The sequence below is a fragment of the Pseudorasbora parva genome, chromosome 7 (genome assembly GCF_024679245.1).
Source record: "Pseudorasbora parva isolate DD20220531a chromosome 7, ASM2467924v1, whole genome shotgun sequence".
NCBI classification, from domain to species: domain Eukaryota; kingdom Metazoa; phylum Chordata; class Actinopteri; order Cypriniformes; family Gobionidae; genus Pseudorasbora; species Pseudorasbora parva.
In genome coordinates, this window is record NC_090178.1 from 10,348,276 (window position 1) to 10,373,144 (window position 24,869).

General features: G+C 36.4%; 2 protein-coding genes across 2 annotated transcripts; both read right to left on the reverse strand.

Annotated features, from left to right (window-relative positions):
* Nucleotides 1-1,107: 1,107 nt before the first annotated feature.
* Nucleotides 1,108-8,597, reverse strand: sqlea (squalene epoxidase a). Its single transcript, XM_067449546.1, has 11 exons — nucleotides 8,066-8,597; nucleotides 6,644-6,872; nucleotides 6,303-6,480; nucleotides 5,111-5,207; nucleotides 4,367-4,480; nucleotides 4,111-4,282; nucleotides 3,868-3,963; nucleotides 3,414-3,556; nucleotides 3,055-3,151; nucleotides 2,148-2,235; nucleotides 1,108-1,994 (listed from the first exon to the last, which is right to left on the reverse strand). Exons 1-11 carry the CDS (start codon nucleotides 8,330-8,332, stop codon nucleotides 1,802-1,804), a joined length of 1,674 nt encoding a protein of 557 aa, XP_067305647.1. The 5' UTR covers nucleotides 8,333-8,597; the 3' UTR covers nucleotides 1,108-1,801.
* A 4,203-nt stretch (nucleotides 8,598-12,800) lies between these two features.
* rnf144b (ring finger protein 144B) lies at nucleotides 12,801-22,262 on the reverse strand. The gene is given in 8 exon segments (XM_067448061.1): nucleotides 12,801-13,406; nucleotides 13,631-13,720; nucleotides 14,710-14,854; nucleotides 14,951-15,155; nucleotides 16,984-17,044; nucleotides 19,772-19,876; nucleotides 22,097-22,222; nucleotides 22,224-22,262. Coding segments are annotated over 8 exon segments (939 nt in total). The 3' UTR covers nucleotides 12,801-13,238.
* Nucleotides 22,263-24,869: the final 2,607 nt, after the last annotated feature.

Consider the following 24,869-nt stretch of genomic DNA (forward strand, 5'->3'; position numbering starts at 1 on the left):
AGATTTTAATGTGCTAATTATAATAATGATGATTCCGTGTAACTCTCACTACATTATTGTTTTATTTCCTCCCAGCTTTGACATCGTAATAGCGAGATGGATTACCACTTTTTAAACCGGAAAAAAATAGATTAGAATTCATATCAAACGACGTCACAAAATCGATTGTGCACAATATAAGTAGTGTTTTGGTCGTGAGGTACAATGAAGGGATGATTGACAGGTGTCAAAAGGGAAGGTTTAAAGGGCCCAAAAATGAAACTTCTGTCAATAATTACAATGTCGTTCGACACCCGTGAGACCATATCCGTTCATCTTCGGAACACAAATGAATATATTTTTTTTGAAATCTGATTGCTCAGAAAGGGCTTTCATGTCATTTCCTCTCTCAAGACCCATAAAAGGCACTAAAGACGAAGTTAAAAGCCCATCTCACTATAGTGGCTCTACAATAATTTTATGAAGCGACGAGAATAGTTATTGTGTGCAAAAAAGAAAGAAAAAAACACTAAATAACGACTTGTATGGTAATGGGCTGATTTCAAAACAAAGCTTGGAACGGTTATGAATCCGCGATTTCATAACGGTTCGAATCTTTGTTTTGAAATCGGCCCATTACCATACAAGTCGTTATTTAGTGTTTTTTGGGTAAACTAACCCTTTATTGCTTATAGGAAAGGAGAGTTTTGAAGCTGCCGAGGTGGGGGTTCTGTATGTCTCTTTGTTTATTTCTATAGTCTAATGCTGTTTCCGTCAATATATTCAGCTTCGTTCACACTAATGACAAACTTGGGATGTTGAGCAGGTGTCCAAACTACTATGACAGCAGGGCCTTTGATACTGTGAGATGAACGTGTAAATGCAGATGTCTGTGGCTCATTGACAACATTGAATATATAATGTACATTATTAAGCTGTAGCTTAAGCTTGATTAATTAATTAATTAATGTAGCTTAATTAAGCATTGACATATGTCTGTATGTTTAAAAAAAACAACAACTATTGTTTACGGGTCAAAGTGACGTTATTTTCATCCTGCTGGTACAAGACCGCCACCTGGTGGACATATTGTAAATTGCACAACATCATACTGTGTAGTCGTTTATACCACAAACCTCCATCCAATTATGCAAAGTCTGAAAAACTATATTTGACTCCAAATATAACACACAAAAGACAATATACAAAGAGAGCAAATGATATGAAAGAATGATCAATTGGCTACATACACGGAGCCAGAAATACCATGAACACAAACGTGACACGGTCATTAACCACACACATTAAAGCTCTTATCTTTCAGAAAATATACACATTATTTTACTTTGAATAGAATGCCATATTCTTTGTGAATGTTATTTTTGTGACAGTGCCTCATTTTGACAAAAAACGGAGAAAGGCAAGCATGATAATAGAAGGCACATGAAGTGCTTTAACTACAAATGTGATTGTCCATAATATTTTAAAAACAATTAAAATGTTTACAGTTTTACAAGTTGAGCAGCCTAGTGGTTTAATTATTATTTTTGCACTCAGTGATATTGACTTTAAAACAAAGCACAGGATTCTTCCTCATTTAAAAGGCAAATTTCACTACATCATTATGAAAATATAACTCTGTTAATATCAGACACCACGTGAATACAGCCAAAGAACTTCCTCATCTGAGACTTGTTCCTTTTGCAGTCTTCTGTTAGACAGGAATCCCTTTTTCCCAAAGAAAATTAGGCACTCGGATGTAGGCACCAGTGGCAGATGTCGCGTTCAATGGCGTTCAAAAAATCAGTTTCTTTTTCAGTTCCTAGTAAATCAGATACTGTAACTCAGAGTAAATGAGAGGAAACATCACGGCACAGGCTCTGTACAGGATGGCTCCACTCTTGAACAGCGCTCGTGGAATTGTGAGCCAGGATTCAGATCTGAAGCTGAAGTAAATGGCGTACAGGGCCACCGCGAAAAAGTGTCCGATTAAAGTCAAGGGTTTCGGCGACAGTCTAGAGAAACAAAAACAGATTAGTGATGTGACAATACTTCTGAAGGACCTCGGATATCTGCAAGAACCAGTGAAAGAGCTCTGATTTGAGAACCACACTGATGTTCATAGTTTAGTGGTCAAGGTGTGTGGCAGATTGTGTGTAAATACTTACACGGACAGAAGGCCGATCGGTCCATTGATACATTCTCCGCCAAGTTTGAAATAGTGGAAACAGGCTTTTCTCAGCTGATACAGTGAATCTAAAAAACAACAACAAACAGAAGTTTTACATATATTCAAAGTAAAGTGCATTACGTAATCAGATAACTTTTTTGATGTTACAAGAAATGCATTACTTTATAAATGACTTTTTCAGTATATTTTTATTTATCATTTAAAATTATTTATATATCATATTTCTTTTCAATTTAATTGAATTCAGTTTAATTAAACCGCTGCATTCAGAGGTCTGGAAATAGTTCTTAAATAATAATAATAACTTCTTTTTTTTAAGAAAATGAAGATGTTGTTGAATGCATTGTGGAGTTAGACACTTGCAAAAACTTCTCAATAATAATACATTTTAAAAAACATGAAAAGACCTGGAAGAGAGCGCGTCTTAGTCAGGGGAGAAAAAGTAATGCAAAAGTAATGTATTGCATTGCTTTTTTAGGGAGTAACTATAGACTGTGTAAAACAATGGACGTAGTGTCTGTGACATCACTCATAGGTTTCTGAAGAGCATTTTGAAGCCCAAAGTGGGCGGAGCCAGTCGCTGCCATCTTGGCACACCCAGATAACGAAAATGGCAAAGAGGCAGGATGTGGGTGGAGCTGAGGTGCCTGGTTGCTGAAACCAGCAGCGGCAATCCACCTTTCATTTAAGGGATGACCTTTTGCAGCCTGTCTCTAGTGGCCAGTCACTTCCGTGTTGGATTTAAGAGAGAGACAGGGAGGTTGCCACTTGGGAGTACACAGTGATAATGCATTACATCTGAAAGTAACTTTCTCCAGCACTGATTACAATAGATTTTAATTTTTTTGAAAAATTCATATTTAAGAATGTGTTTCTTCACTTACTGTCGGTCGCAGCAAACAGCTCGTACAGCGCTTGAGCCAAGACATTCACTACAAACGAGTGAGATGATTTCCGCTCCCAGTGGAATTTCTTCTTTGCCTGACGACAAAAACAAAGTCTCGTTTCTTAGTTCCACCGTGATCACAGCTGCGTATTCGTATTCATCCAATGCGATCGGTTATAAAAAGCTGTTGAGCACACCATATCTAATATCTTAGAGAGGACACCTAATGCTACCGTCAACTCCATAAGTTTTGCTACAAAGTTAATGTTCAATGTCCTTGTTTCGATGTGATTTGCAGTGACTGGCACCAGAAAGGGATCTGATGTTAGCTGTTTCTCAATCAGATGTTCTGGTTACCTGGAGCACAGCTGTATTGTCATAGAGATCAGGGATGTTCTTTAGCAGGTCTCTCCAGATGCAGACGTCATTTAGCACAACGCTCATCCCGCCACCCGTCAGAGGATGACGCATGTTATACGCGTCTCCTAAGAGCAGAACTCCTAATGGAGGACAGGTATGGTTTTACATGTTTCTTAAGCACCAAATCAGCATATCAGTATGATTTCTGAAAGATCATGTGACACTGTAGACTGGAGTAATGGCTGCTGAAAATTCAGCATTCATCACGGCTATAAATTACATTTTTGTCAGTCATTTTAAAATGTGATAACATTTCACAATATTACGGTTTTTACTGTATTTTTGATCGTATAAATGCAGCCTTGATGAACATAATAGACCTCTTTCGACGAGTGTAAAAAATCCAAATTATTCCAAACTTTTATACAGGGAGTCATTCCGTATGGCTAACCTTGTTTATTGACTGGCGAGGGTGGCAGGAAGCTGGCGGGCATCGTTCTCAAGCGATCATTCTGCAATGCCAACATGAAGGGCTCCTTTAAGTGCTCTGTATAAGCAGAATAGACAGATTTGTGAGCATTTTGTTGTCTAAATGTTTAGATTTAGTTGTGCTCTATATAGAAAAACAAATTTTAAAAATGTGTTATAGAAATCCATGAGTATACAGGATTATTTTAAAGTCTATGTCCGATACCTGGTAGTTGGGGGTAGATTTTTTCTGTCATGTATTCCATAAGGTCTCGGGGCATATCTCCTCTGACATCCACCAGAACCCGAGTCTCATTGGAGGAGATCTGATAGATCAACACCGGACTGGGATCAGCTAGAACAAGCTCTGCATGATTAGGCTTGAACTGAGGAGAGTCCTAGAGAGAACATAACCGCACAATAAATCATTGTGTTGCTTGGGACTCTTGGCAGGAGTATGCAACCGTCACACTTATATTTACCTTCATTATGCATCCAACAAAATGAGACGACACTTTAACTTTCCCAGAAATCAGATTCTTACGGAACTTGGAGAAACAGCCGTCAGCGACTACGGTCAGAGGAGCGTGGACCTCCTGAGAGGAAGAGAGTCAAATTTAATTTTTAAAGAGTGTATTTCATCATAAACTATGGCATGCCATGTGCAGTGTTGGGGAGTTACTTCTTAAAGTAATGTTACAATATTTCCTTACTTTTTCTCACCTATTTAACATTTAAATTTGCAAGTTTGCATAATATGCTTAGTTTGCATTTCATTGTTACTCTAATCATGTTGAGGAATACTGAATGTGTTGTGCATGTGAGATGAGTAAATGTCTGCTCGAATTTAGTCTGGAGCTACAATAACCATCATGTTTGCACTTACCCTCCATTTTAACCATCACCTTTGCACTTACTCTCTATTTCTCTCAACATGAGGACAGGAGACCTGTCAGTCTCAATAAATGGTCAAATATTGCATTAATTATTTGAAAAAGTAACTCGGCTATTTCGTTTGTTCCTTTAAAAACAAATCTGATTACAAAACTTGCATTACTCATAATGTGTTACCCCCAACACTGGGCATGTGAGTAAATTTGTGGCTTGACCTCTTGTGGATGATTGCCAGAGCAACTCTAAATACTGTAATCCATTTATCAATACTATATAAAACAACAAACAAATACTTTTACAAATATTTCAACCGAGTATCAGTGTGCCATTACCTTGACCATCCCAGAGTCTTTCTCCCTGTACTGAATTCCTGTCACACACTCATCTTCTTCCTCCAGGCTGGTCACTGTTCCCTCCACAAACTTCACACTATACACATACGACAAATACAATATTAAACCCATGAGTCTCCAAATCCTTGGGTGAAGAGAAACAAAATCACTTACAAAGACTCTTTACAAACATCTATTGACTCTTAAAAATAAAGGTTCCAAAAATCAGTTTTTGCAGTTTTTAAAAGAGACATTTTGATTCTTGGTGTGAAGAACATTTAAATAATCTAAAGAACCTTTTGTGAAATGAAACGCTTCCAGGAATGTTACATTTTCTTCATGGAGATACCAATAGATTTTAAAAATGTTCCGGAAGAAAAAAGACTCAAAATTATTTTTAATCATAACTTATAAACATTTAAAGACAGCATTACTGAGCTAAGAGGTTGTTAATCTAGTATTTGCTTCCGTTGAAGCCGTTATCCTGCACTATTTCCGCTTTTTTAAATAATTGTGGTTTACAGCAGAATTTGTGGGGGGGAAACTACATTACCCATAATGCTGTACAGAAAATGACACCAATCAGAGACAAGCAAGCATAATGTCAAAAGATCTCACTAGCTCACCCCAATGCCATGAACAACTACAAATGATGTAATCAAAAAAATGTATTAGTATTTTTATACTTCTCCGTCTTTTTTAAATCGATTCGTTTTTTAGCAATACTTTTATGGGATTGTAGTTTTTTCTATCACTACAGTCTTATGTCTTTGTATTGAATATATATATATATATATAATATATAATATATATATATATATATATATATATATATATATATATATATATATATATATATATATATATATATATATATATATATATATATATATATATATATATATTGACTTATTACTTCTTTATTTTATTTTATTTTTCAGTTTTATTTTATTTTATTAATGTACTTATTTATTTATTGTTGTTGATTGTTTTTTAATTCTGTAGCACTGAGATTTTGTTTAATATAAAGTGCATTATAAATAAAATGTATTATTATTTATTATTATTATATATATATATAATTTCAAATCAATCTCCTTCTATGCTTCATATCAAAGTTTGTGATTCACTTTGTAGCTGATGATGCAACCTCGGTCATAAATGGAAATTACAAATGGCATCAGGTATTTACTTGGGCTCAGCGAGGGCAGCTCGACGCAGTCCCATGATAAAGCGTCCATGGTGAAAGGCCCGTCCACCCTGAGTGCTGTTCTCCTGCTGGGGATATGGGATCTCCACCTCCGTCCTGCTCTCGAGGTCATGGATTACATATCCATTCACCACGTGGGCATCCAGACCTTCAACAGTACCTGAGAGAAGACAAACAGAAGGTAACGAACTTAAAGTCTTTATAAACTCGTTATAATACAAAAATACAAATGGGAATTTGGATATTACATATTCTATTCTAGATTAAAACAAATAAAATGAAGGGGATTTGAACAAAAATGCTAGAAAGACTAGGATCTGTACCCTCCAGGCCAAGTTCTCTAAGTGCCCGATATCCTCCCGGCTGTAAAAGTTCTCCCACTATCCGATCTGGTTCTCTCATGTCTCTCTCCACCACGGTGACCCTCCGGCCATCTCGGGCCAGAACGGCGGCCATAGCTGATCCCAGAACACCAGCGCCCACTATGATGACCTCAGGATCCTCAGCCTGATCGCACTGACTGTCAGTCGCCCTCCTTCGCTTTACATCTCTCTAGATAAAAGAGTGAGATAGAAAGCAACAGCTGTATTTATTAGGAATTTACGAATATCAATATTTATTTGTATTACATAGATATAAGATTTATGGCCCCACTTTATATTAGGTGGCCTTAAGTACTATGTACTTACATCAAAAATAAGTACAATGTACTTACTGTGTTCAAATTGTATTGCAAAGCACTTTTGGTGATATTGAGGTGGGATACGGGTAGAATTAGGGACAGGTGTGGTGTGTGTGTAAGTTTAAGGGAGGGTTAGGTGTAAGGGAAGTGCCAACTGTGTAATTACAAATGTAACTACAGAAATTAATTATAGACGTAATTACATGCAGGTATTTTTTTAAATGTAAGTACAATGTAAAAACATGTATGTACACAATAAGATCATTGTATCAAATTATTAATTAAAATGTTAGTAGTTAAGGTATAGTGATAGTAGTTAAGGCCACCTAATATAAAGTGGGTCCAGATTTATTTTATTTTATATATATATATATATATATATATATATATATATATATATATATATATATATATAATTTCTATGATATATGTATTTTTTTCATGGTAGCATTCTAAGTGTTCTAAATTTGAATATAAAATTTGATGATGAATATAACATTTAAATATCTTCTTTGTGGACCCCTTGAAGTACTAAATAAATGAATGAGTTTTATGTTTTCAAAAACATCTGTAATGTTTTTCATCCAAACCCTAAAATTATATGGAAACAAAGAAACATAGCCTAGTTCAGACAAAAATTAGAATTCTGTCATCATACTTACCTCAAGTTGTTCCAAACCTGTATGAGTTTCTTTCTTCTGCTGAACTCAAAAGAATGTTAGTAGCCAAACAGTTGATGGTCCCCATCGACTTCCATAGTATGGAAAGAAATACTATGGAAGTCAATGGGGCCCGTCAACATTCTTCGAAATATCTTCTTTTGTGTTTGGAACAACTTAATGGTCTCAGATGTTTTATTTGTATTTTTGGCTGAACTAACCCTGAATTAATGGATTAATTATATTTCAATGAAATCGATTCCGTTTTTTGTAATAACTCATAACATTATTAGTTGTAAATAATTTGTAGTGATCAAAATTGCTAGAAATTGACTGCATGAAAAAAAAAATCCTTAACTAGCCTTTAAAAAGAGACAAAAAGTATGATCAAAAGCAAATCTCACCTTCTTAGAAGTTCGACTACAGCTGTCTGTACTAGACATGAAGAAGAGTTTTTTGGTCGGAGAGAAAGTAGCCAAGAGTTTGAGAGGCATCAGGAGAAACTGAGGCACGTTGAGTTTCTGTCCGCGGAACCCGAGACACGTGAACACCAGACCCACGGACACGCAGAGCACCGCGGCCACTACCAGCTCTCTGGGCGCGTAACTCAACAGGGCATCACATTTCTTATAGATATAAGTCAAACTTGCAATGCCAAGAAAGGTCCACATGTCGAAAATCGCTTCGAAAATAACAAACAAACAAAAAACTGAAAATAACAAAACAGAGGTATCACGTTTAGAAATGTCAAAGTCTTAAGAAAAACACAGGTGATCAGAAAATAGATTTTGAGTTATTCCATGCAAAAACAAATGGAAAAAAATTATCCGTTTTTTAGAATAAGTTAGGGCTTTATTTAGTCAAAAGTCTATTATTATAAATAATAATAAATAAAAGTAAGTGTAATATTCAGGTGCACTCGAGCTGGTGCGATGCTTCTAGGTGATGCTGAATAATTTATGATAATGAGGGCGCGGATCCTCTTGCAGTTTGTAGACTGCAGCGTCCCGCCTACTCTATTTAGAATGAGCCAATAGGCTGCGACTATTAGGTGAGCAGAGCTCACGCTATCTGGCCATTGGCCAATCCAAGGCTGCTGGTTGGCGAATGGACCGCAGTATGATGTGATGTCACAGAGAGGTTGCGTTTGGCAGATGTTACGAGAAGAGAGCGTCATTTAATGTAGACCTAAATATGCACGTTGTATAAACAATATTGTTGTTAAGGGCTAAAAAATACATGTATGCTATAAATTGGGTAAAATAAATAACCCAGAGAAGCCCTCCTATGTAATAAATGCAATGCCATTAAGAAATAGCTATTTTAATTGTTTATACATATAATATGACTAGCCTAATATGTAATTAATTAAAAGGCGGAGATTAACAATCACAAGTTGATTGGTAATAAATGATTAAATACTTCTTGTCTTTCATTTGCTTGATGAACTCAGATAAAATGTATGCATACTACTGCATATGCACCAGTACGCAGATACATTTAATAAAAATAATCTGTCCAAGATCACACAGTGAAGTAAACAATGAAGATCAGACACTGAATGACTAGGCTAATAAAGAAATGTAAAATTAGTGTGTGGCATGATGTCATGTCATGATAACAAAAGAAAACCTTGTCCTCATACCATAAAAACTCTGGACACATTAATGACAAGTTGGGGGACAAACTGTCTTGAAAATAATGTGAATGTTCACTCAAAAATTTAAATTTGGTCATCATTTACCCATCTTCATGTCGTTCCAAACCTGTAAGTTTGGAACTAAAATGAAGATCTTTTTAAAGAATTCTGAGCGCCTTTCCATTAACAGCTATACCCAACTACCACTTTGATGCTTCAACATTTCATAGATTGCAAAACTAATCCATATGAATTGAGCGATTTAGTCCAAACTTTTCTGAGACACAATCGATTTATATGATGAACAGATTGAATTAATGCTGCTATCGTAAATTTCATAATGACCAATTCAGGAGTTGTTATTACGAGCTGCATTCAAGTTCTCATCGGACTGAAAAGGAATCCTCGAGGACATCCAATAATTGGGAAAATCTTATTAAAACCATAAACATTTACCATGCTATCCAGATATTCCGCTTTCTGCAGATTCTGTAATTTCACTGTATATAAAACATACAATATGCTTCAAATGATTACTTGTATATATTGTAAATATGCCCTACATTAATGACAAGAAGATTGGCTGTTTTGGGGGGAAACTAGGCCTACATCAGTAGTAGTTTATGGCACGCCCATCTCGGGAATTTGGGTATCAATTCTTCACGTGTATACCAAGGAAACTCTATTATATTTATATTTACGGCTTAGTATGTGAAGGCAGCATTAGGCTTTTTTTAATATAAATTAATCAACTCACACATCAGTTGTGGAAGCTCAAGTGTGCTTGCTGGGCGTGCAAGAATCAATGAGGTTAATTCTCATGTGTTACGCACATAGACTGTAAAAAAAAATGGACGTAGTGTCCATGACGTCACCCATAGGATTCTGAAGAGCAGTTTTGAAGCGTATAGTAGGGTCGTAAATGGCAAAGAGCCGGGACGTGGGTGGAGCTGAGGTGCCTAAATGTTGAAACCAGCTGTGGCAATCCACCTGTCTGGATGTAAGAGCACAGGACCCTTAGAGCCGGCTAGTGTCTGGGGGTCAGAGCAAAGGACAATCAGAACCAGCAGCTAGAACAGCCTGGGACAACACAGGACTAGACCCACCTGGATTAGAACATCGGCCTACTGTCATACTCTACAACTACATTCCAGCCCTGAAGGTTACAGGAAAAGATGAGGAGTTGCTCTCTCCATGTAGTTCCTCCAGGACTTTTAGGTTGAGGCAGCTTCTATACCACATCCCTTTTAGGAACATGTGCCCCAGGTTGTCTTCCTGGTGTATTGACTTGCCAAGATGGCTTTTCTACAATATGTATGTCATTAAAAATAAAACGTATGTAATGTAATATTACATTAAAATATGTTTAAGACTAAAACTTAACTTGTGCCTCACTTCCACCACCACATTTTTAGAAAAATGCAATTCTCTCTTAGCAATTCAGGCTAATCTTCAGCTAGCATCATTACATTTATATATTGGTAGTACATCAACATGTAAGATATCCGTTTTTCTACCTGAATAAACTTGTTTTGGCACAACAGCTGATTAAGTTGATAGCAAGAAAATTTACTTTTACATGCAAAAAAATTAAAAAAAAAAAAAAATTGTGGAGAAAAAAACATGCTTACCACAGCTCCATGGGGTCCTCTGCTTAATGGCCAAGGGGAAATTGGAGAGGCTTAAAAAACAATTGTCATATGACCACAAATGTGTTCTGTTGACTAGATACAGGGGGTGTCTCACATACATTACTCCGTTCTCCCCTTGTTGTGTAGCTGTCAATGGAGGGACAGAAAGCTCACAAGACTTCATCAAAAGATCTTCATTTGTGTTTTGAAGATGAAAGGGTTTGGAACGACATGTGGGTGAGTAATGACAGAATTTCATTTTTGGGTGAACTAGTATTTACATGAAAATCTTTCCAAGTTTCACCCCCAATCTAATAACTGCAATCGTGTGAGATGCTGGACAGCTGTGTTGTGCATCTCAAGCGTCTGTGTTTGAATGAGTTTGGCCTCTTCACAGTCGAGTGTAGATACTCTCACAATCATGATGATTCACTGACACACAGGATGTTTGGAAGCCAGCAGCTGTTCAAAAGATTTTGCTGACATTAACAAAGCTTTACGAAGTCAGACATTATTTGTAGCTCTCTCTCTCTCTCTCTCTCTCTCTCTCTCTCTCTCTCTCTCTCTCTCTCTCTCTCTCTCTCTCATCCGCTAATATACAGTTATCTCTCTTTATCGTTCTTGGTATGAGTGTGCCTTCACGACAGTACAAAATTTTGCATACAGATGACAAGATCACCAAGATAACCAGGCTCCCTTATCCTAGTTTTGTGCAATAGGCCCCTACATTTGTACATTTTCACCGTGTATCAATCAAAACAGTTTTAGTATTGGTTGTATTTGGCTTTTGACAGTAAAAATAATGATTTCTTACGACATTAAAAATAGCCGTGTCGATAATTTGTCAGTTTTTGGATAACTTAATATAATGTCCATGTGGATTCATTAAAAAGTGGCTTCATTAAATGGAATCATTTGATGGAATCCTACCATGGCACCAAATCCATTGCATTCAAGGGTGCGTCTCAATCAGCTCCCTAGTTCAGTTGTCAGGGCGCTGATCAGGGAGTCAGCCTTACATTGACTTACGTCCTGATCAGTGCCCTTACTATTGAACTAGGGAACTGATTGAGACACAGAGCAAGTCCAAAAAAAAGAACACATGATTTTGCTGGATTTATTAAAATACTTAAACATCTTATTTATAGTTAGTTAGTTAGTTAGTTTAAACCTGTGGATTTTTATTTATTTATCCTTATTTAAAGTTATTGTTTTGCAGACATCGATTTGTTTGTAATTTGCAACAACGCAGTTCCGGTTATAACCACACGGTGTCTCCCTCTCTCTTTCCTCTACACAGATGTTCAAACGTGGTAGCATTTCAAACTTATGATTTGTTGACTTCGTTTCAAATGTACGACAATTTCAATTGTAGTAACGCAGAGAAAAATTAAACAATACCTGTGTGGGAATGATTTCCATTTCACTTTTATAATGGATTTGTCACTACAATGATGGAATATATCTAGAAATTACCATGGTAATTTTTTGTTTTGTTTGTTTCCATCTTCTTTTGTTTCCTAATTTAATAAGTTACTTATTTTAAACAGGTACTGGTTTTAACAACCAGGAACATTGAATATGACCCACTTTCAAGCAGGAACTCTGTTGTAAATTTCCCCAGCTAATGAAATAATGCACAACACAACAACTTTTGTGAGAGAAACGCTTCCTTTTTCTAGATTACAGCAGACACACAAACCAAATGTCACTACTGTTACTATGAGCCCTGAAGCTAATGATCTTGCATCTAAAAATCATTGAACTACTGAAATAAACGTAAAAGACTGAAGAAAAAAAACATGAAATGTTATGTTTACTCTGATCCCTTTACCATATGAACAAAGAGAAGCTGGTCACATTCACTGCTTAGTTTCAGGTGTTTATTTTATTTTAATTAAGTTATAAAATATCTGATGCAGAAAAATTAAATGTAAAAAGAACACAGAACAGTACCCATACTCTTAAATACAGTATTTACATAATTATAGTGCAGAAGAAAAACAGCAGGCAGGGCCTTTGGTCTGGAACACTACATGGAAACAAAGAGTTTAGCCCAATGCTACTTTCCATAATTTTTTTTAAAGTAACCTCTATAGTACACGTTTTGGCTTAGTGGAGAAAGGGCCATTCCTTTGCGGATGTTGTTAACTCAATAAACATTTATTTTCCCCCTAATACAACTGAAGGCAAAATAAATCCACCGAATTTACCAGGCACTGAGAATGAGGCACTTGTGCACCTGGTTAGCGAGATTAGGGATTGGCACGTGGAAGATGCTACACAAGTTGATTACGAAGAGTTCTCCTATGCGGTGGAATCTGATGGCTTCTTATCTTTCTTCTTCTTTTTTTTCTTGGTCTTCTTGGCCTGGCAGGGTTTGCACACACAGCACAGGATGCAGGGAGAGGCCAGCAGCAGCAGTGGAGACGTCACTAGCACGATGATGCTGACGCCCACCAGTATGCCGACCACCTGAAAGCATCACAACCACACAAACTACATCAAGTCCAAAATCATGCTGCTTGTGAGTAGTTTTTATCTAATTTCATGATAGTAACAGTCTTATCTTGCTGATAAAAACGGGTCAACTCATAAAGCAGCAAAAAAAGAAAGAGTGCTTTCTAAAATTAGTCGTCAAAGTGAACATCTCTGACATAATCGGGGGAGAAGCAATGCTTATTGGCATTCCAGCTCACCTGTGTCCTGTTCCACATGACGGAAGCTCTGGAGTGTCCCAGCTTGTTTCGGCACGGCCCTTTATCATAATGTCTCAGGAATATATCGCCCTGTAACCATAGAGAAATTCAGCAGTTGAGCATGCTTGGAGTTATCCAAACATGCTCAAAAATTTAAAAAAAGGAAACAAATAAACATATAAGTATTATTATTATTGTTATTATATAACTATTATTCTAATTAAATTAAATTTCAACTTATTATTAGATTAAAATGCATTTAATAAAATAGTTGATCTATAATTAAAATATTATAATTATTATTATTATTATTGTTATTATTATTAACAACATATTTTATCTATTTTCCCTTTTAATAATACTATGCGTTAATTTTATATTATATTTTATATATATATATTTTATATATATATATATATATATATATATATATATATATATATATATATATATATTAAACCACACACAAAATGAATACTATTATTATTAAAAACTTAAAAATTATTAAAATTGTAAATTATTATTATAATTGTTAATTATTAAATTGTGTATTATTATATTTAAATAGTTCTAACAAAATATATTAATACAGACATTTGATTATAATTAAAATAGAAAATATTATTATTATTATTATTATTATTATTATTGTTATTATTAATAGATTTTATTATCCATCTATTTTCACTTAATAGTAAATTGATTATATTTTATTATCATTAATTTAAAATGTATACTATTATTATTAAAAATTACTATATTAAAAAAAATATTATTATATTTAACTACAGATCGATTTGATTATTTTTACGTTTTAATAGTAAGTGTATTCTATTTTAATAATAATCATCACTATTATTATTATTATTATTATTAATACAATAGTAACAATTTCTAATAAATCAAGGTAAAATCCTGTTACCATTTTCAAAAAATATATACATTCATTTGGTAATGTTATAGATAAATCATGGCAAGAATCATAGTACTTTTGGAATATTATGGTGTCTTTATTGTGTCAGTGTCCAAAAACCTTTGTTTTGGTGGCTGAAGATTTGGAAACCCCCAGAGTCACTTACGTCCAGATTCTGTAGGCAGTACCAGCAGAATGTGTGTTTGCAGCTCTTGCAGAGCATCTGAGCACAGCCTTGATTGCGCTCTATGTAGACGCCACACACAGGACACTGTTTAATCATTGCATCAGTATCAGTGCTGCCCAGTCCACTGCAGAGACCACAGACATAGCATGTTTATGTAAAATTAGAGGCTGTTATGAATGATAAGTGCCTGTTTGTTCATGTGGAAATGGGTCACACTGACCTGTCTGCTGCTGGTTCCATCAGTGGCTGGTGCTGAGAGCAGGAATGGCCATCTATCCAAAGGCTTCTGCAGCCGCAGCAGAAGACGCCATGGCACGCGGGACAGGGCACAGGAACCGGTTTACCTTCTGTACCGAGTGTCACACTACACACGGCCTGGCAGTCCAGCATGGGGCACCAAGTCTTACTGGGGTCCAACTGAACTCCTGGATGAGACCGAAAGAAAGAGTGAGGAAACATCCTCCCAAGCTGGTAATGACTAATACGTGCTTGCAAAATTCACTTCCTCATTGACAAATTTTCCACTGAGGTTTACTGTTAACGCTTTGTTGCGGTCTCAGGAAGACTTCTGCGAATATTAATATCACAGTTTACTTTCACACATTCTGCCCGACATGACAGACTGTCTAGACGATGGTTCGCATGTTGGGATGCAGACAGAGATGGTGGAAACTGCTCTGAATAAGCTCATTGTTTACAGTTCTTCTAGAAACGCTGAGACACAAACCAGCAACATGAACTGTGACTCAGAGAAGTAGTGGCGTTCTTTTATTTGAACTTTATGATACAGAACAGAAAGTCTGACTATTCTGATTGTAAAATATACAATATACCATAAGCTTGCTTTTGTGTTCGAAAACTTGGAGATTGAGGGGCCGTTTACACGACACTGTTTTCAACTAATGATTGAAAACTTTTTAGCCGTTTATTTACATGGCAACAGCGTTTCGGGGACTGAAACCTTTGAAAACGGGGTTCAATTTGCAAGTATTTGAAAACTGTACAGTTAACGTCTCTGTGTAAACTACAAAAACATACACGGTGACGTCATCCGCACGCGTTTTACGTGTTTAGTCCATAGACACAGTTTTTCTTTACTAAGTGACATTGCCAACTGCTGGCCCGGCATGAATAACATCGTATAGACACCATTGTCATCTGTATGTGAAAAATGCAAAGGAAAAACTGTTTCCTGTCTTAAGTACAATATTGTCATGTAAATGTAGCAAGCTATCAAGTCATGTCTGAATTCAGTGTAATATCTCGCATAAGATTGCTGTGAATATTCCACAATCCTGTTTCTGTAGTTTTTTAATTGTTAAAAAACTGCTGTATGATCGAGCACCTCAAAGAGTCATAATGCAAAAATATTTTTCAACTCATTAAATTTCTTTTTTCAAGTTGTTTTATCATTTTAATATATTAAAAAAAAAAAAAAAAAAAAAAAATATATATATATATATATATATATATATATATATATATATATATATATAGTACATATATATATATATATATATATATATATATATATATATATATATATATATATATATATATATATATATATACATTACATATACATGTACATATATATATATGTAAAAAATCTTTAGTCATCTTGCACTCCCCTGGAAGTTTGCTGAGGCTCCCTAGTGGGTTCCAGCCCCCTGTTTGAGAACCACTCTTCTAGATCATTAGACATTATGCTGTGTTGGAAACATGTCAGAAAATAAATTCTTAAAAGGTGCCACCATACAAAAGTAATTTATGTATTTAAACCAAAATGTATGTATTTAATGACTCACGTGGAACGACATTAGGGTGAGTCATTAATGCCATAAATGTCCTTTTTGGGTGAACTAACCCTTTAATGTGCCAATCTGCTTCTGTTGTGAAATTACTGTCTGTACTAAGCTTTTTTTTTCTTCAGAATTTTTGGGATTTCATGAACGTTGATTTCATATCAAATTTTACAACCCCCCGCCAGATTTTCATCTTTTATTTTCATCTTTACAACAAGTAGAAGTACATTAATATATTCATATACTGTTATATTAAGTAGAAATAAAAACAACAGAATATAGCTAAAACCAGTAATAACCACTGACTGACATAAATACAGTCTAGTACGCCTAAAAGTCTTCATCACTCACTAACGCTTATCTGGAACTGCATGTTCTTTCCAGTGATGGTTATGGTAACACTACCCTTCAAGAGGGATTATGGGAAGTGGCATACATAAGAACGTACCTTTTTCAAATCGGAGCCGCTGATAGAGCTCGACTTGATCGCTGGGGGCAAAAGAGGTGAGCTGTACAAAGAAGGGTATGAATTTATATTCGGTTGCTGTTGGAACACGTTATGTTTGAGCTACAGCTAACTGCACACGAATAGCAAATCAGGTTTTATGTAAGGGACAATATACTTTCATTACACAACATGAAAGAGACTGGGGAAAAAAAGTGCCAAGCAGGAGGTTTAGCATATATATGATATCAACATGATACATACACTTAGACATTTAAACATTTATACCACTTCTGAATCACTGTACTTTGATTTATGATGCAAAAGTTCACAGTGCAGGTTGGTTAAAGTCATGAGAGAAAAATAATACTGGGATTTGTGGAAACATTCAAGCCATTGTGTTCTTGAGACTAATGCTGTGGTTACTGAAAGCTAAATGAAAATGAAGGCTAAACCAGCCTAAACAGACTTATTTTATTTTCTACACTTTAGATCTATTTTTTATTTAATAGTTACATTGTTGGTGGTCGCCATGATATGGCGATGTAATGTGGTTCAGGGATGGAAATTAACTTTTTTGTCCACCGGCCACTGTGGCTGGTGGATTTCAAAATCTACCAGCCACTCAATGTTTTTACCAGCCACTTTCTTGTTTTTAACCGACAATGTGTAACTGCACGTGAAAATTAATACTACAAGCTCTACAATACTTAAGCTGTTTATTTAATCTCAAATCTCAATGAAATACTGACATTTTTTCACTCTTATACACACACAAACCATGAACTGATATACATTTCATTAAATGAGTAGGGCTCTATGTTCTCTCTCTTTTTTTTTTTTTACCTGGATGTGGCATTTGGATGATTCTTTTATGGCTTCCAGTTTTAGGTTTTAAGTACCAACAATGAAACTACTAGTTTTGGCATCTTCTGAAGCGTGTTGACGACATACCGAGCAGAACATTGTCAGTAGGGATGCATCGAAATAAAAATTATTGGCTGAAACCGAAGCACTAAAAGAAATTATGCCAATTATCCATTGCATTTATGGCTAATGCTATGACTGAGTAACTTTACTAAAAATCAAGGCATTGCAATTGCATTAATTAATATTAAAGTTTCAAATAATAAATCAATTACAAATTATGCAAATATTTATTTAGCACATTGCAACATCAAACAGTATAAAATAAAATTCAAAGTAAAATGTTTAACTTGATCTCACTCGTGTACATTAAATAATAATGTACAGGTCTACTAGCCTACAGAAATGTAATAAAGTAATCAAATGTAAAATAACTGCATATTTAACTGTTTAAATGAAAGATTATTCCTTATTAAACTTACAAAAGCTATTCAATCAAGAGCAGTGAGTGATGTCCTTATCGTTTGTTTGACATTAAATATAGCAGTAAAAGCTACTGCCCCTTTAAGACCTAATAGAGGGATATGCGTCATCTTTCACGACTGTATAAAGTTCGCTTAAGGCATATTCAGACTATGTCTGCTAGAATTCTCATCAAGATGAACATGTTGGCATACTTTTTGTGTGAGTTTGTCCGTTTAAGCACAAGACTTGAAAGAGAACTCAATATTTGCGCGCTGTGAGACGGGTGCGCGCTTCCGGATGACAGTGACGGATCTTCTCTCAGTGCACGCGAGTTATTATGGTTATTATTCGCGTCTTCTGGGACTACATCCGGGTAATGACGGCGAAAACGACTGGTCATATTCGGACATACATAGTGCGGCCGCACTCGCATTCACTGAACACAGTTTATAAAGAGGGGAAACAGTATGCTATTTTTATTTACCCGCCACGGTGGCCGGTAGGTGAAGCGAGTTTACCCGCCACAACGCAAAATCACCCGCATTTGGCTGGTGGCGGGTGCTAATTTCCATCCCTGATGTGGTTGCTTAAGTCTTATCTGTCATTGTTAACAGATTGTTATATGGTCACTAGGGTGTTCTGGGTGGTTGCTAGGGCATAGTCAAATGAGCCAACTCCCAAGTCTCTGTTTATTTACATAATTTACTTTTACAATCAAAAATCTATTCAGCAAAGATGCATTCAAATGATCAAATAGAACAGTAAATATACTTATGATGTTACAAAAGATTTCAATTTCAAATAAATGCTGTTCTTTTGAACTTTCTATTCACCAAAATACTGGGAACATTTTTTTATCCTGCTTTTCACAAAAATATTAACAGGACTGTTTTCTCAAGCAGCAAATCAGCATATTACAATGATTTTCGAAGATCATGTGACAGTGAAGACTGGGAGTAATTACATTTAAAATTATAATATTTTGCAATGTTACTGTTATACTTTATTTTTGATCAAAGAAATAATAAGAGACTTTTAAACACATTTTTAAAAAATAGTTCAAAATAGATATGGGACCTTCCTGCAGGGTTAGTGGACTTTTTGTTAAATATTTTTAGTTTACCAACAGGTAAATTGTAAGTCAAAGTGCTTAGAAAAGTAATAGCACACTTCTTCTCAGTAGATGAGCTGAGGAATCATTCATACCTGATGCAAAAACATGTCATGGCACGTTATACACCAAAGTTTAGTACTTGCGAGATTCAGACCCCTCGCCAGAAGTATGAGCAACAGTTATTATGATGCTTTTTTCTGTAAGCCCTACTGTAAATGCTAGGTAGTGGAAGGATTTCTGTTGCCAGTGTAAACAACAGCATTTGCGAAGTCAATATATGTAGTGTGATCTGCTGAACTGGAAACGGTTGTTGACTGAGAAAGAAGGACAGAGAGTGAGAAGTACCTCAGAGTCCAGCAGAGTTCCAGTGTTCTTGCAGGCCGGATCAGGGCAGGTGATGGCACTGCCTGCGCCGCCCCGAATAGCCAGCTGGACATACTGCCTTAAACACTGCAAAGACATGAGAGCTGTCACTTTTCTATGGTCGCTAACAGTTCATATTCTGAAGTGTCACCAAATTTCACTAAACAAATTTTAACAAAGAAATATTATACAAAGGTTGTTTTCAAACACTCCCTCAGAAAGATAGTCTTGTTCCGCAATCACAACATTTTAGCCATTTTTTGTCAGGATCAGTGTTTTCTGGGATCATAATTGTGTCTTTTGATTGAGATACTATTATATTTTTTCTTAATCTTTTGAATGAGTTTTAGTTAGAGCTTAGTTAGCTTTGGTATTTTCTTGTTCAATTTTCTTTCAATATATTTTTCTAAATACACAGCATACATAGTTTTTTGTAATTTTGGTAAAGGTCCACTGAAATCAAAATTGATTTTTTTTTTAGCTTTTAGTATGACTGTGTTAGCATTAAAGCAGCACTTGGCAACTTTTGCTCTCGGGGTCCCCCTACAGTTTGGAAAAAATAATGTCCTCAACTACTGTCGTAAGCTCAGTCATCCTACAACAGGGAATGCCATCACGCGTGCATTTGTTGACATGACAACCCTGATAGCCCTGAACTAGTGATGCGCGGGTCGTCTCATAACCCGCGGACCCCGTATGTCTATTTAATGGTCGTGGGTGCGGGGCGGGTTGTAAAAATATATGTGCTGCTTCGGACATGACTATATTTTCCGACGAACAAAGTTGGGCTCGCACGTCCGAATGTAAGGAAGTGTGGGTGTTGGTAGAAGTGACGTATATGCCGTAAAGCAGTCGAATTTTGTAGTTCTTTTTGTTTTTGGGTTACTACCCGAAACCCGAAGTTTAAAAGTACGATTAAAAACGATACAGACCCCATCAGGCTATGGCAGACGTGTCATTCAACCTATTGTAAGTCGATTTATCATCCCAAGTCTTAAAAAATATATTATGAAGGTTGAAAAGTTACCTAGTGCTGCTTTAAAGTTATGAATAAACTGGTATGTTCCAAAACTATGACAAAATTTGCATTTAGGAGATTTCAAAATTTACAGTCTCCCACTTCACTTTCTCGTCAAATCTTCTGTCAAATCAGAATGCGCTCTAGAATCTAAAGCCCGCCCCCTACACTGCTGAAGCTGAAATCGGTCAGTTAACACACATTTACTCATTTCTACATGGTGAAAGGCACATAGCACACTATATATGTGATAGGAAACGATTCGGTGTAAATATGCTTTCATTTGAGGCTAATAAAGTCTGTTTTCACGTTAGTTTCACGCACCGCCTCAGCGCACACACACAACGGCTCTGGTCTAAATTTAGACTACAGACACGAGAGAGCAGCGCGGATCATATGCGCGAGTCCTCGCAGACAACAAACATATCGACCCATTTGAATTCTGCACAGAATGCTGCATTTCAAAGCGATGTGGAGGAGATTATAATAGTAAACACTGTTAGAGGAAACTGGCTTTACCAAACAGAGAAATGTCCGCTCTTGCGCTCTAGTCAAACTGTATATTAACGAAACGCTATTGGCTGTTTCAAAAAAGGGGAGGAGCTGATAACAGCTGGAGCCGTTTCAGGGGAAATCACGTCAACACATTGAATAATGCGGCGCGTTTCAAGGCACTTCAGTGGGCCTTTAATTTTTGGAGGCGCTCTGAAGGGAAAGTGGGATCTCACGCTTTTAAAGCTAGCTCGCTATTGCTAGTCTCTCTGGAAATTGCCTACCCTACCTTTGAATGAGAAATTCAATAAGATAAAGTTTTTATTTTATAGGTTTTAGTTATCTCTAATAAACCTGGTCAGAGTGATCAATGTTTTTGAAACAATATTTTGACAGATTATAAAATATTTTAACACAGAAAAAAATGCACACTTCGGCTTTAAACCACAAAAAGTGCAAGTCTGACCTACAAGATTTGTCTCAGAGGAACAAAACATGTTCAGAGGAATAGGCTAGTCTTGGCTAATCTTAAACAGCATGTGAAAGAAAACATCCCCCGCTCTGAGAGACTGAACACTATTGTGCTTTGTTTATTGTATTTCTGCCTTTCACGACTATGTTGTGCTAATAACAGACCACAGCTAGAGAGAGAAACTCCTGCTTATGGCGAGATCATGTATGCAAACTAATGTATATAACTAATACTTATGTATGTGATGGCATGCTACCTATTCTGTTGCATGATGCTACACCTCAGTTTTAAAGCTAAAGGTATAATTATTCATCAATGCTCTTACCTGCACACAGAACACACAGTTACAGGACTGCAGTGTGCTGGTCTCCAGTTCAGGACACTCTGTCAAGCAGAGTTTGCAGTGGATCGTGGCACTTTCTGCCTCCATGCCTGCCTCCTGTAGTTGTTTAGCCCTTTAACTTCAGAAATGGTGAAGTGACGTCCTCCATGCTTCTGAAGAATACAAGAGAGGAACAAACACAGCTGAGCCAAATAGATTGCAACGTTTTTTGAGTTTTAACGTCAGAACGGTTTCCGCTGCAAGCAGAATACATACTCTAATTGAGGAACAATGGAAAGAAAACTTGTGCAGAAATGTAAAAATCATTTGCACACACACATTAAAGCATTTAAAAACTCACTGTTAGTCAAAGGCTCTGTTTTTAGCCGACTGCCTAATCTCATTTGTGTTGTGTACACCAGCTCAAAACCTGCTCGACCTGCCCTGTTAACGTGACGCCAAACAAGTTGGTCCGGAGGAAGCAGAACTCTAGATTCCACCCAGAATGAACTCACTGCTTTATGGATTATTCCAGTTACCATTCCCGACCCGCATGAAGACCAAATCCCAAACGGGAAAAAGTCATAACAACATAATCCAGGATAAAGCTAGATTAGAGGGCCCCGCCTGCCTAGACAGGTCAGAAAAAGAGAGAACAGTAGGAAAGCGTGAGGTGGAAAGAATGGTGACGTATATCCACAGCGCATTTGTGCGCTTTACATTTATGTCTCCTCTGTCACAATCAATGCGGATAACATCACTGCCCTAAATGTCCACTGTCTCTGCGGTCAGTATTGATTTGCGGGACACGTGCGACGTCCGCTGACACTTGTGGTATTTTTTTTCCTGCCGTCATTTTTTTTCCACCAGTGAGTTTGCACTGTTTTTCACTGTTTAGACTTTTACCTACTTGTGACAGAACAAAAATTTGTAGGAATTATTAGGAAATGTTCTGAATCAATGTTTGGCAGGAATATGATTATGTATTATGATGGCAACGTCCTGGATCACTATTGATCAGCCCAAAAACACACTTGGTCTCACCTCATAAAGTGGGTCACCGATAAATCCCTGGCATTAGCACAGCACTGAAAATTATTTACATATACTTTGGTTTTGGCACAGGGAAGTAAATCACATGGCTGTTCCCATCAATGATTAAAATCATGATGAAGTAAAATCTTGCCAATTGAGGAACAGATAATATTTCAGTTCTGGTCAACATAACTGTCCAATGCACGTTTTGTTATACAGAACAGGTGATTTAAATTCTCTTTTTTAATCATAGTTTCTCTTTTATTCACATTTTATGCAGTATTTTTAAGACCAGAATACTGCATGCAGGCCTGTAAGCACTGAAACACCACAAGCCATACATTCCGGCAAAACACGTGAAATGTTGGTCATATTTTAAGTAACATAATTGTATGCATTTGTATCTACACTGCATGTACACATTATGCACATTTTCTATATCCATAAAATTGCATTTATACTATATATGAATACTATAGCTCTGTCCCAAATCCAATACTGAGCAGGTACTACATTTGATGAGGAACTTGCTTTGTGGCCATTAAAAAGTAAGTATGTTCTATATAGTATGCATGTGTGTGTATTATGAATGCAATTTGGACATACTACATCAGCCATGATGTCATATATCTGACGGCATCAGTTACACTGCCTCGCTGTCTTTTTCAGCTTTGTCTGACTGTGTCTGTTATGAAAAATTCTGCCTTCGGAGGATGCATTCCAAGGTAGGAAGGCATCAAGTCTGAATCCAGTGTTAGCTTCACTTCCTGTCTCCTGAGATACCTTCATCTGAACCTTAAAAAATATTCTTAAAAATACCTTTAATATTCCACAATCCTGTGCGTTCCATTCTGTGACAGTTAAGATAAAAAGATAAAGAAGGCATCGGAAGCTGTGGTTGGTGGTCAGTTTATGTTTTTTTGACCAATTTTGATTTAATTTCTAGCATGAAATTACTATTATGCTAATTAAATATTAGCTTAGTTTTCACCAAAGCTGTCTCTATTTTGCTGTAGATAATAAAACCATTACACTGCCTCAAAAGTCTGTCTGAAATGAGTTTTGTGAGGTACCTTTGTGTGAAAACACTGTGCAAAGTCACTGGCTGATAGGTCAAGTGCCTAAACTTTTGGACAGAGCCCACATCTCCTCTACTTTGGACTTGTGGGAAAGTTACTGTAAGCTCCATTGGATGTGAGAGAAGTTGCCATCTGTTTCACCTACTGTATTAAAACGTTTCACCTACTGTTCTAAACATACTTTGAATTCAACATACGTCTCATTTCACATATGTTTTTCGACTACTATTTAGTAGATAAGTGGGAATGTTCAGAAGTTGGGTGTGTTGAAGGGACAATATGTAATTTATCACCACTAGAGGTTGCTTAAAGGGTTACTTCAGCGATTAGCATATGGCGTTGTATCAGTAGAAACCCTGGAGTATAATCAAATTATTGTGCTTTCCCCCCTCATATCCCCCTGAGACAAGAGATTTATGCATTTTATTTCTGGAAAAATTCCTCCTATGATGCAAAATGACGATTTTTGCATCATAGGAGGAATGTTTGCCCAAAGGCTAAAGACTACAGCCAGCAGAGGGAGCCATTTCCGCATGTTTTGAATCCGCGCTTGGGGGATGGGAGATTACACTCAGCTTGCAGGGAGAGCTCAGCTTGCAGACAGGATCATTTAAACGGAGCTATGGTGAGCAATGTAAGTCTTTTAACTTCTCAAATTAATT

Excerpts from the sequence above, each read along its gene's own strand:
- sqlea (XM_067449546.1), bottom strand. The coding sequence starts at position 8,332 with ATGTGGACCTTTCTTGGCATTGCAAGTTTGACTTATATCTATAAGAAA. Across the intron at positions 4,283-4,366 it reads TTGTTGGATGCATAATGAAG|GACTCTCCTCAGTTCAAGCC; the intron begins GTAAATATAAGT and ends TGTTCTCTCTAG. Across the intron at positions 1,995-2,147 it reads CCGATCGGCCTTCTGTCCGT|ACTGTCGCCGAAACCCTTGA; the intron begins GTAAGTATTTAC and ends TTGTTTCTCTAG.